We start from the raw sequence: 13,685 nt of genomic DNA, 5'->3' as shown, positions 1-13,685 counted from the left end.
GGAGCTGAACCCAGACACTACTCACCCAGACTTCAGGCTCTGGCTGACTAGCTACCCGTCTCCCACTTTCCCCGTGGCGGTGCTTCAGAATGGAGTGAAGATGACCAATGAGGCTCCGAAGGGCCTTCGCGCCAATATTGCACGTTCCTTCTTAATGGACCCCATCTCTGACCCAGAGTTTTTTGCCAGCTGCAGCAAGCCGGTCAGTGTGTGCGTGCAATTCTCTGTGTGTATCCAGGTGCCTTGCTATTGCATATCTGTCATGCCTACATCAGTGGGTGTCCTAAGCTCCTTTGTGTCTTTTATCACCTCAGCTGTGCATTTCAGAGTGTGTTTGTTTGAGCTGTTGAAATACTAAACGACCACCACTATTGATCTAATTATTTTTCTAAGGCCGCACCTTCCATTTATGCTTATCCACCTCTCAGGCTGTGTTCAAGAAACTGCTGTACGGCCTGTGTTTCTTCCACGCCCTGACCCAGGAGAGGAGGAAGTTTGGACCTTTAGGCTGGAACATTCCGTATGAGTTCAATGAGACCGACCTCCGGATCTCAGTACAGCAGCTGCACATGTTCCTGGAGCAGTACCAGGTAGTTGTTTTTAAAATGTCTTTCCTTTCATGGATGCTTTTTTATATTTCTTTCATGAATTATGATTTTCCTGTAACTCAGTTGACACTATCAGATGTTTCCCCAAGTACTAAATTCCATGCAGTGAGGGATGCAGGCAGGTGTATACTACCACAGCATTGTTCTGTCATACATACAGACTATTGAGACTTTTAAAAAGGACTATTGCACTATTTATCTGTATTTTACACTGATGTTTTTACCTTGCTTTTATGATCTTACCTGTAGCACTTTGAGGTTTTTCTTAAATGTAAAGTGCATTAGAAATAAAATGTAGAATATATATATATATATATATATATATATATATATATACACTTTGCATACACATACATGAACGTACTATATATCTTTGGCACAAAATAATACTCTGACTGTCACTTGCAGATGCACACTATTCAGCATCTAAGGCCATAATAGAAATTCTGGCTTTTAGAAGTGCGTTCCTCTTCTCTCAAGTATCTGCTTTCATCAGCCATATTCAAAAACCCTCTTGACATTTTTCTACAAACCGATAGCACTCCAGCATTCCACCATTTCCAGTTCTCAATAAACTACTGAGGGTGTCTTTTGGACAGAGTGACATTTTCATCATGTTACCAAGTGTCGCCCACTGAATTTGTAAGTGAATTCCTCCTCCAGAAAATGCCACAATGGCCACAACCCCACCCTTTCACCTCCTATTACGTCAGTTTCCATTGCAAGTCAAGGTCGTAAAGTGAATTTCAGCCAGGTTTTGAAGAACATACACACAACACAACTAAGATTGCACACACATATTGACAACCTGCATTTCTCAATGCTCACCTGCTCTTAAAACATTCAACCATAATACATGGTTATTCTTAGGTTCCAGTTTAAAATGCACCCTTTGTTTGCTGCAGGAAGTGCCGTTTGATGCCCTCCGCTACATGACTGGTGAGTGTAACTATGGAGGCCGCGTGACAGATGACTGGGACAGACGGACCCTGCGCACAATCCTCTCTATTTTCTACACCTCAAAGCTCATCGAGGACCGGGACTACAAGTTTGATCCCAGCGGGCTCTACTATGCACCAGATGAAGGAGATGTAAGAAACAGAAAATCCCACAAAAGTGCTATAAATCATTGCAATCACCAGGTTTAGCATCAAGAAGGATTTTTTTTAGCTTAGATTTGGCTGTAAACACAAAGGATGCATAGAAGATTTAAAGAGATTACAAAATTCCACATGTTATTACCAGGGGAAATTAGTACAGTATTTTGGCATAGAGTTGGGCAAAGTCTGTTTTTAGATACAAAGCAGGGGGGCTGTTTTTTACTTTTATCATCTAAGATATGCAGGTACTTATTCTACACTCACCTAAATATTCACATACTCTGTTTTCATTGTATTCAACATAGTCTGACCTTTTTAAAATATAGTACACTGCAGCCTTGAATATGTTATGCAGCATCTTATTTAAATCTTATTATCAAAAGTCTTATTTATATATCTTCCAACAATGTGGCATTCCTTTAGTTAGGACAGCAAAACTGAAATAGTTCCTTGGCTTGTACCCATCAGTTACCAGGAGGTGCTGGAAGTATCTTTGCCTTAAAAACTCAAGAAAAGTTAAACTCACTTTAATGTGTTTGTTTTTAAACTAAGCATATTAGAGGACTCACAGTTGCTTAGCACTGTTGTTGAGCTACCTTTAAAAAGTCATTAGGAGACAAAATGTGTGTAACAAGGCACAGCAGGCAGCCACCATCAGTGAGGGTTGATATATTTGTTAACACAAGTGCAATCTATGGTGCGCTCAATTTTATTTGGCATTTTGTTCTCCAGTGCTGCGCCCCCCCTCCAACCACATCTTTTATTCATGAAGTCACATTTACATAGTCATTATAATAAATGTCAGCAATCTAAGGAGCTGACTTGTTTTTCAATGCGTGTTATTACTCGAGATGTTTCCTGATGTTGCGTTAAAAATTGTCCTCTTACTTCACTCCTCTCCTCTCCCTCTGTTTTCTGCATCTCTGTTGCAGTACAATAGCTACATAGAATATACCAAGTCGCTGCCTCTCAACCCGTCGCCGGAGATTTTTGGCATGAACGCCAACGCAGATATCACCAAGGATCAGGCTGAAACACAACTGCTGTTTGACAGCATCTTGCTTACACAGGTAAACCCACATGGACCGGTGAAACACCAGCTATCGTATTGATTAGCTGTCAGTCAGGAACTAATTAACACGCATGTACAAGTGCTTAAACACACACACATTGAAAAAATATCAGACTGTTTACATTCATCTTTGGATGCTCAAACCTCATCATTTCAAGTATTTCCTTTGAGCCATTGTAACTAAGATTTCCTAAATATTAATGTCATTATAATACTGAAGACAGAGGGAAATGTGATCCTGAATTCGTTATCATGCCATTAAATGAACATGGGGTTTTTTGACTATAAAATTGGGCAAGAAATATCAGACACGAAATAGCTCTGTGGCCTGGCATGGGTACAGGTGAAGTTCGCTGATTTTCAGTGCCAGCAGCCCTGGGTCGCTTCCCAAACCAATCCGCCCCCTTTTGGCCAACATCCCAGATGCTCAGTTGGAAAACCACTACTCAGCCAGTGCATCACATGCACATACACACAAAACAACTGAAGTACACAAATTAAAACACATGCATCAGACACTGAAATACTGTCTCACAACATCAATATGCTTCTCCCCGAGTTTCTACCAACTTATCCATGTCAGCATTAAATATTTATTGCCATCCATTAAAATGTGCTATGCAACATTAATTAAAGAGAAAAAATATAAATAAATATTTTAGTTGTTTGTTGAGAGACTTCTCAAAGAACAGAAAAAAATCCCTCTTATTAGGTTGTCGTCCTTTGGCACTGCAAAGGCACAGTGTGACTCACAGTGGCTTTGGCGGAGCTGTGTGATCCCACATCATTATATCTCTGCTCTGTAGAGTAGGTTCACTTGTTCAGAATTATATCTTACCACTTCCCAGCTCCAGTCAATGTTGGCTGCAAATCAAATATAAGAGATTTCACATCAAGACCTACACGAAGACAAAAAGTATGGCTTCTCCTGCAAAGTGGAAAGGGATATTTATTTATCTGCGTATCCATTTATTTATTTTAGGATACAGAGCAGTGCCTCTCACTTAGCAAATACATCTCACTGTGCCAAAACTTATTTAAATTCCTGTGGGAATTAAACTTAAACTAAATATAGAACCAGAGCGTCATATGTGCACGCTTTAACATACTCTGCATGCATCCTATACATTTTTATTGTCTGATTTAAGCTACCAATATACAGAACACATACTGTATGCTGTCATAAACACCAAACGCTTATTTAGACAGGTACAGACCTGGCTCACTACAAACAAATAGTTGACAGCAAACAAAATTATTTTAACAGGCATTGCCGCTTCAAGTTAAAATTAGAGATCAATGGAGTCTGACATTTATTCATATAAACTCCTTTCAACAAGATTAATAATGGCTTCAGTCATGTGTGGACTTTATTAGCATCTAATACGCTCTCATCAGTCTCAATGACCGATAAACAGGGAGCCGCTTCAAATGGATGAAACAGCTATTTGTCATTCCCGTACTGTAACACCAATGCTATTAGCCAATGATTATCCATTACCGCTGGGCTAGTTACTGAGCATCAAATAGGTAAATGGTGCAAGTTGGACTGAGAGGAAAGTGGAAGGATCACAAATTAGAGTGAATGATTATCAGCATGAATGATTATTATAATTGTTGATAAGGTTGTGTCATTTTTCTGTATGAGACAAATTGGGGGAAATGATGTGAAGCCTTCCATCTTATCTGTGTGTGTGTGTGTGTGTGTGTGTGTGTGTGTGTGTGTGTGTGTGTGTGTGTGTGTTTGTTCGTAGAGGGATTCAAGGGAATTTATGCTTAGGATCTCATCATCTAAGGTGTTACAGTGGTAGCTGTAGGTTAGCCTGAGAAATATCTAGGGTAGTAAAAATAAAGAGGTAAATCATATGACTGTGATATTGTTTTTCATTTTGTGCCCTTTTAGAAGCATGAATCTAAATCAATCTGGCACAAAGATGATGAAATATAAGCAAAGTCAAATCAGAAGTCAGAACCTCTTAAAATCAGGGCCTTTTCAGGATCAAAATAGCACCAATGCAAAATACTCCTAAAAAGGGAATACATAATTTGACAAGTCAAAGACGGCAAAAGATCATTTTCCCAGAAAATGATGAACTGTCAAAGCTATCCGAGCCACAAGTCCTGCCTCCCCTTCTCATCCGTCCTCTGTCGCTGTGTGTGTCTCTGATCAGTCCCGCTCTTCGGGCGGAGATGCCAAATCCTCCGATGACATGGTCTTTGATGTGGCAGCTGACATCCTGAGCAAGCTGCCTGGAGACTTTGACTTGGAGGCAGTGATGAGGCGCTTTCCCACCAGCTACAATCAGAGCATGAACACAGTGCTGGTGCAGGAGATGGGCCGCTTCAACAACCTGCTCTGCACCATCCGACGCTCCTGTGTCAACATTCAGAAGGCCATAAAGGTACGCAGGAGGAGCTGGTAGAGATGGGATTAGGTGTAAAAGAAAAGTTCATGTTAGCAGTAAGGACTAGATGTTGTTTGGTTTTGAACTCAGTCCTGATCCCATTCACAGGGATTGTTATTATGGATAATTATTGCACAGTATATGGCCAAATGCATTGTAATTACTCCAAATTTGTTTGTTTTAGATAAACAGCGAGGCCAAATGATGAATCATCATTGATTTTACATTTGTGTGCAGTGAGAGCAATATTTCACTAGAGGAGGCACACCTCTGCTGAATGATTACAGGGGGAATGCGGGTAATACATCTTCAGAAATCAGATGCTGTATGCATTCAGTACAACACTCCAAATGCACTAATCTAACACCATAATTGTCTTTTTTCAACACTTGGGTTGTAAATGTGAAAGTTTAGGGGCAATTTGTGCATATTAACTATGAATCTATATGTACAGTATGTTTCTGTATTTTGTGTCTTACCTGCAATTAGTTAGATTATGCACTCGGGAAAGGTATAAAGCAATGAGCTGTAGAGAAAATGAAATGTTGACCTTGAATGAATGACAGGAGTACAGCAGCCATGTAAATCTCTAAATCAGTAACTAGTGCTCTTGACCTTCTCTTGGTGCTCTATTCCTCTGTAGCATAGAAAAGGACTGTGCTCACACCCTTAAATACAGTATCTCCAGTTCTGGGATGCCGTTGTGTATTCATACCACTTAGATTTGCCTAGACTGTACAGTGTAATCTACAGCCATGCTAGCGGCTCTTTGAGACTTTAATTCGGCACAGCGGTGCTTTGAGCTAAATGTCAACATGCTCCCGTTAGCATGCTGATTATTAACAGGTAAAATGTTTGCCATGTTCAAAATCTTAGTTTAGCATGTTAGCAAGTAATTGGTTTGACACTCGAGTTGTGGTTTTGCTGTAATCGGATCCATTAAAAAAAACAAGAAGGAGGGTGCTGCAGTAGTTGTCAGTAACCCCAACTGCTGCATGTGATGTGCTAAAACCCTTGACAGTTAAGATCCAAAATACAGCTATGATAAAGCCTTTGTACAATTTCATAAAAAACCAAGCCTGCACTTGAAGAAGTGAATGCATCTACTGAGGCAGGTCAAAACATCCTCAGTGAAAGAAATTAACTGACTTTGAATTTCCAAAAGTTTGGAGATTTCACACGTCAGGACATAGCCTGTAATTACACTGCATTAGACTAGTCAGGCTGTAATTATTTAGTTCATAGAATTATTTAGTTCAGTGTTGCGAACTAAAGAACATCATCTGAATATATGTGCTTGAATATGTTGTGCCTTGCACTTCTAATTACACCACATTCACAAAAAAAACGTGCTTGAACACACACGTGTGTCTTTATACCGTTTAATAAACAAACTTTATACACATTTCCGCTTCTTCTGAGATGCACCAGTCTCAAGGGGTTGAATTGGAGAGAGCAAAAAGGGTCAGGAAGGGGAATGAGCACATCGTCTTTCAGACTGGGATCAAAGGCCCCCTGCTGAGCGGCAAGAGTTCCCATTATGTGGCTGTCTGTCACCTATCTCCTAAGAGACATTTTTGAGTGACTAGCTTGAATTTCTCTCACATTTGATTCAGCGTTAGAACAGGGCTCAAACCACCTCCCATTTTTCAAGTAGAGAAGATGTTAATCAGTTAGTTTGTGCGTTCATGTGCAGGGGCTGGAGGTGATGTCTGCGGAGCTGGAGGAGGTGGTCAGCAGCATCTTGAAGGGCCGTATCCCAGGCATGTGGATGAAGAAGTCCTACCCCAGCCTCAAACCGCTGGGAAGCTACGTCAATGACTTCCTGGAGCGACTCAGGTTCTTACAGGTACTGAAACCTGCCCTGAAAGTTCACAACAAGATGCTGAAAAATGAAAGAAGTATGTTGGAGAAATAAGGCAGGGTACAAATAAAAATGAAAGAAACAGAAATGAGACGGAAAAGAATCCGTAATCTCATAATCACTCTTATAGCAGAGCCAGATTAGTGCAGACATATCGCCATGGTCACTCCTCCACTGAAAGGCAAATACCTAACAGTCAGCATACACATGGAAAACACTTCTTAAAGGTTCAGTGTGTAAGATTTAGTGGCATCTAGTGACTTATGAACCATGGTTACATAATGGTTTATTATGTAAGGTCTTTACACACCACTGAAAACATAGTTATGGATCTTATATTGCATTTCTGTCGATAGATCCTCAGAAATATTACACACTGAACCGCACAAACAGATTTATTCTTTGTTTAGGATAAGGATACTTCACCAACGTTGAGCTACTTAACACAGATACAGAGATTAAAATAAAAACTAACATTAAATGTCTTAGCAAGGTGTTGGGCCACCACAAGCCTCCAGAAGTACCATAGTGCTCCTTGTCATAGACTGAACCATGTTTCAGTGGTGAGGAGCTTGTATCACATGAAAACGTTGCATCAGTGCAAGCTGTGCCCTCTACAGTGAACTGAACCTTGTCATGGAAATTGTATATTGCTGGTGAGGGACTGAGCAAATAATTGAGTTACGACAAACAGTTGTCTTTGAAGAATTGATTAATAAAAGAGAAGAAACAGAGAAGTACTATAACACATATACAGCTGGTCCAGCGACCTGCCGCCTAGGGCAGCTTCGGGCATCTGGCCCCGAGCAAAGGGATGCATAATCATTTACACAGTCTAGGTTTCTATGTTTTGGGGAACAGAGATCCTCTCCTCTCCTTGAATGCACATTCGAGGAGAGGAGAGGATAGTAATAATAGTAATAGTAATAATGATAGCAATAATAAAAGCATGCAAAGATTAAAAGTAAAAGGAAACAATTTTCTGCCATAACAAACCTCTGCCTTAAGCTGTGTCACACTTGAGTTATACAAGACACTTCACATGGCAACACAAAGGAGGTGGGTGGATCTAGTTATGTTTCTCACTCATGGGCAGAGTTAGTACGGGAAACACATGCAGACACATGACTTACGTTCATCCAACAGTCAGTTCTCATGTTTCCTTTCTAGTTCCACTGGAGAAAGACTTTGTTCCTCCTGTTCATCCTTAATCAGTGGAGGGAAAAGAATGTACAGTGTGTGTGTGTGTGTGTGTGTGTGTGTGTGTGTGTGTGTGTGTTATCCAACGGAAGTGTCCACCATGACTCCCCACAGGGTGAACTGGAAAGTCAGGTGTTGCTTATCTGAGACAGCTCGCTTTCTTAACAGAATGCCTTGACATTTTAGAAAACATGATTATTTGCTGTTGAGAAGAAAAACACCAGTTTCATCTCAGTGTGTTCGCCCGGCTGATTTTCCCACGACATTTCAGCCTAGCTTACAGGAACACAAAGATGTATCTTACACAGTTCCAGTTACAGGTGACAGGTCCAGCTTTTGGTAGGTAATAAATAGTTCCAATGTGTTAACTATGCATATTTAATATACACAAGCTATAGTGAGCCTTCTAGTTTTTTGTACTAAGCTCAGCAAACGTGTTCGGGCATTCTCTACTGAGCGCGCAGCGAAAAAACTGATGTTGTTGTTCTCATCCCACACAGGAAACAAGCATATTTTCATTCACTATGAATAAACAGGCAATAGATAGATGGAACATACAAAAAAAAGGGAAGTTTATGACAATTGCATGCACGTTGCGGTTCCTCGCCGGTTTATTTCAAGTAGCCGGCTGTTTAAAAACCATAAAATATTCTTTGTGTGGTTCATCAACGGTGGTAAATTATCCAAAAGTCCCGCGAGGGATTTATTTGGATTTATTCACGCACTTTAAAACCATTTATTGAAAGTTTTAGTCTTTTTACATGTTTTTTTTTTGCAGCATTAAAATGTGGTTGAAATGTGTATTGTAACAGGCTGTATATTAACTTAATGGGAGAAAACTGGTAGTTCTATGTAAAATCAGATGTTGAGCTCCCCCATATCGCCAAAATGGCGTGATAGTTGTTTCGCTGCAAAGCTTTGACTGTGAGATTGACAGTCAAATCAGGCTCCGCCCATCAAAGCATCAAGTCTTCCACTATTGGGGGTCAGCCCTATGTCAAAACTCTACTTTTCTCTCTGGTGAACCAAAGTATAATTACAGTAAACTCAGAAATTTTACATAGAGCTTAATTACTTCCTCCAAACTTAAAAAATGACTCTATCTGGCATGGTTATTGGCAGGTTGGGTACTTTAATCCGCATGCTGTGTTGTGTGGATTAAAGTGCTAAATCCTAATGGACTGAAGTGATTAACTATCAGCATCTATGAATATAAAGCTCTCTGTTTGTCCTGTTTGTTTGCTGAGGGTCCTGGGCTGCGCAGCTTTTCTTCATAAAAGGCCTTTTCGGCTGCCAAGAGGGTGATTTAGTTCAATTGTAAGGTTTGACAGCATATTTGGTTTTAGTCGTGCTAGTGGTATGGATCAGTGGATGGCAATACTCTCGAACTCTCGGTCCACCATTTTGGTCCAGGCTGAAATATCTCAACATCGGATGGAATTACATCTTTGTCAAGCTCTTTATGACCAAACACCTGCAAAACTAAAGACATCTGTACTTTGTATTCAGTGCCAGTTAGCAAATGTTTGCACGCTAACACGCTGTTGAAGTGTTGTTCAATTTTGCAATTTAAGTATGTTTTTCCTTTTTCAATGATTAAATACATCTATTAATGCAAAACTGTAAAAGAAAAGTGTGTTGTAACCTAAACCTAACCAAGAACCCCCAACCATCTCAACCCATGTGAAAGCCACTGGGTCCTCTGAGTTCTGGCTGGTTTTGCTTATAAATGTCTGCTGTGTTTTCAGGACTGGTGTGATCAGGGTACGCCTGCTGTATTCTGGATATCAGGATTCTTCTTCACCCAGGCTTTCCTCACAGGCAGCCAGCAGAACTATGCCAGGAAACACACCGTCCCTATTGACTTGCTCGGCTTCGACTTTGAGGTCCTGGATGACCACGAATATAAACACCCTCCAGAGGATGGTAGGATACTAACGGTGTTATGGGAGAAGATAGACTGAGTGTGTTTAGGGAGAAGAAGGTCGGTGGTTTAATAGTAAAAGGATGTTAGGATAGCTTTTGTTAGGATCAAATGGCTCATTCAGCAAACCATCTCCTCGTTTAATGAAGGTAGAAAAAGTACAGCAGGAAGATCACTTGAAGAGGGAAGGAGTCAGAAGGAGTTTCAAAAGTGTACAAGACATTTCAAAGCGGAAAGTGAAATAAGCAGTAGGTGGAAGAGAAGAAACAAACAGATGAAAACTGACATTAGGCTGCCTGAATATAAGAGAGTGTAACGTGTGAAAGTAAGTTAAAGCAAAGCCTCCTTGCCTCTCATCTGCATGCAGGCCTGCGTCAGCCCCTCGCTGTGCCTACAGACTGAGATTCTCAGTCAAAGTCTAGCAGAAAGCCTCACCCTCAATCAGTCCCCAGCTGGGGCCCCATCACACTAACACAGCCTACACTGCCGAGCTACAAATCCGACAGCGTGTGTGCATTGGAGTGCGTGATACTGACAGGATGCCAACAGTCAGTTATCTCTAAATCTCACCCTGTTTTCTCCCCACCCTGTTAGTAGGACAGCTCACATGCTTAATGACAACAGCACAGAGGTCAGTTCAGATTCATCAAGTTTTACAGATGCTAGAAGAGGCGACACGCAGAGTAGTCGCAGGGTCGAAGCTAAGCTAGCTCTCGTGTACCTCTGAATTGTCTCTGTTTGTGTGCGACACTCAGGTGTGTACGTTAGAGGGCTGTTTCTTGATGGCGCCCGCTGGGACAGAAAGACCAAACTTCTCGCTGAGTCCTACCCCAAAGTGCTGCATGACCCCATGCCTGTGGTGAGTAGCACACACACACACATGCCGTTTTTCCATTACCGGTACCAGCTCAGCTCGACTCGGTTTGGCCGTCCTCCGTTTTCCATTGCAGATAGTAGCCGGTAATGTAGCTGGTCGTCATAGTGACACACTAAACTGCCGTGACGTAATTTTCAATGCGGCACACAAACAGCTGTCTCTTGATTTAAGTTAAAAAGTTTCAACATTCCTCAGAATGTAAAGACAGATAAGCGGTATGAAAACCTTCCAGCTGTGTTTTCCGTTGTTGCTGCAGCGGTCTGTGAGCAGGCGGCCGGCCGGCTTGCCGCGCAGGCTTCCCCTGTCGCCACTTCTGCTGTGTTTTCATGTCACATTTTAGTATCGCCTCAGCTCTCTTGGAACCTCGACAGAGGTGACACGAAAAAAAATTGCCTGGAAGCAGCTACAGGTACAACTTTTTCACGAAGGCGAGTGGAGGCAAGTCGAGCCTGTTTTCAAGATCAAGATTGAACTTTGAACCTTGACTTAACATGCAGTTCCTTCGAGGAACCAAGAATCCCCCATTTGAGTTACAAAATGATTTTGGCACTCCAACATCTCTTGAATGATGTATGATGATAACAGCCATGATGATACGTTTGTTTAGTTATTTACTGAAAGTTAAAATATGCAGAGATTTCTCTGTTGTTAGGGTGGGGAACTGTTAAGCCTTAGTGTAAGATCACTTGGCAGTGTATGCTGAAAAACACCGCAGGCCTCCAGGTTTTAAAAAATCCTTGTTGCATAACAATTCTCATATAAAGTTTGAGGGGAGGAGGTTTATTGATTCTGCTCCTGTGAATCCCTCTGGGTGTCCAAAGAGAGGAAATATCAAATTATGAAAATGGGGCAGATTCTTTCGTTATTCAGCTTGTAAACCACGAGACGGCTGTTTTGTTTTTTTTTAAACTGGAGATCAATATTGTGAGTCTCCGAGGAGAACGTGAACAATCAGCACCATACTGTAGCTGCAGCTGCACCCAGGAGGATGTTCACAGCTCCTTGTTCTCTGGACCTGATACGGAGCAGCAGCTTCAGCACTTTTTGTTGTTGTTACATTCTGCCTGCAGGAAGCCTAGCTCGTTTGCTCTCTCATCCTTTTATTAATTAACAGAGCTTGATATGGTATATGAAAGCAGACTGACAGAGTGATGGAAACAGAGTGCCGGTGGCAGAGAGAGAGGACTGATCAGGTTTTCCTTCTTCTTTAGACTCTTTTTCTCACTCTGTTCTCTCCTCTTCACAATGGATCCAGTGATTATGAATAATGCACAAGACTGACTTTTTAAATATTCAGACATTTCAGGGCAAGTTATTAACAGAATCAGTTTTTGACATGAGCAGAACTTAATTAAAATGTGTTTATTAGGGGGGGGGGGGATCCACAACAGAGGCTGCTGTGGCTGGCTTTGAAATGCAAATATTCGCAGAGGCGCCCATTATGGAACCAGATGAATACTTTTCTGGCTGCAACTCAACAAACTGTTTTTGTTTTGTTTTTTAAAGATGTTGTTTTTTTTTTTTAGTGGCCCAGTTTATCCCTTTTGCACAACCAAGACTTCTTAACAGCCCAAGGGGACTCTTCTTTGTTCATGCTATTGTTTTATAAGTTTATGTCCCCAAAGTTCTAATTTGTAAGTTAATTTTTAGATTAAAAAAAAATGGAGATCCAGTTTAGTTTCCACTGTGTTTCATGTTTAGCATTCTGTCCTGACCTTTGAACCTTCAATACAATCTGATCTTTTTTTAACAACCACGGCCATCATCATACATTTGTCACATAATCAGTCCATCATTTGCCAGTTTAATTATTCTACTAGTCAAATGTTGTGAATGGAAAACAACCCCTAAATGATAAAGTAGCTGATGGGGGTAAAGAAGGCAGCCACAGCTAAAATATTAAAGTCACATCATCTGACCCCGACGCTCCCCAGCTGCCCCCCTCTAACGCCTCTGCCTCCTCGCTCCCTGTCAGATGTGGCTGAAGCCCGTCAAACGGAAGGACATTCCCGAGAGGATGTGTTACTTGTCGCCTGTCTACAAGACCAGCGAGCGGCGTGGCACCCTGTCCACCACCGGCCACTCCACCAATTATGTCATCGCCATGACGCTCAACTCCAACGTGCCGGCCGAACACTGGATCAGGCGAGGGGTAGCACTGCTCTGCCAGCTCAGCTCCTAGTCTCTGTTCATCTCACACACACGTGTAATTAAAAAGAAAAAGAAAACACGGCCTCTTTTTTTTTTTTTAATACAGTACATAAAAATCTAACTGAATATAACAATGACACGTACGGCAGTATTGTTGTGAAACAATAGCACTGGTGTTGTGATGATTCGGTTGACTGTGGATAAATGAAGTACTACTGTGTGTGCATTGGTGTATAAGACAACGGTATTATTAGCGATAATTGATTTCACCATGTTGCACATTGTTTCAGACAAGCTTGATGGCTAACTGCCGAAATATTTTCAGACCACGCTGATAACCTACCATAATGCACAGAGCTGTAACAGCTCTTCCAGCTGCCATGCTACTACAGTAACTCAGCTGCACCTTGTACATTTTTTATTCATATGCATCGTTCACTGAGCCTTCACGTTTATTTAAGAGTCAGCTTTGCTAAACCTGCTG

General features: G+C 41.4%; 1 protein-coding gene across 1 annotated transcript in view; it reads left to right on the top strand.

Moving 5' to 3' along the window:
- The window catches only part of LOC119903844 (dynein heavy chain 7, axonemal-like), a 77,523-nt gene extending 64,245 nt beyond the window's left edge, over window positions 1-13,278 (top strand). The window contains 9 exon segments of the mRNA XM_038720092.1: window positions 2-202; window positions 429-590; window positions 1,514-1,699; window positions 2,641-2,778; window positions 4,952-5,182; window positions 6,882-7,034; window positions 9,998-10,175; window positions 10,929-11,032; window positions 13,026-13,278. Of these exon segments, the coding sequence (XP_038576020.1) occupies window positions 2-202; window positions 429-590; window positions 1,514-1,699; window positions 2,641-2,778; window positions 4,952-5,182; window positions 6,882-7,034; window positions 9,998-10,175; window positions 10,929-11,032; window positions 13,026-13,232 (1,560 nt within the window). The 3' untranslated portion in view covers window positions 13,233-13,278.
- The last annotated feature ends 407 nt before the right edge of the window (window positions 13,279-13,685 follow it).

This window comes from Micropterus salmoides, unplaced genomic scaffold (genome assembly GCF_014851395.1).
Source record: "Micropterus salmoides isolate LMB-PRFRI ecotype aquatic unplaced genomic scaffold, ASM1485139v1 Ms_hic_scaffold_15, whole genome shotgun sequence".
In the NCBI taxonomy this organism is placed as follows: domain Eukaryota; kingdom Metazoa; phylum Chordata; class Actinopteri; order Centrarchiformes; family Centrarchidae; genus Micropterus; species Micropterus salmoides.
The sequence above is the reverse complement of the archived record's forward strand: the minus strand, read 5'-3'. Positions and strand labels throughout refer to the sequence as shown.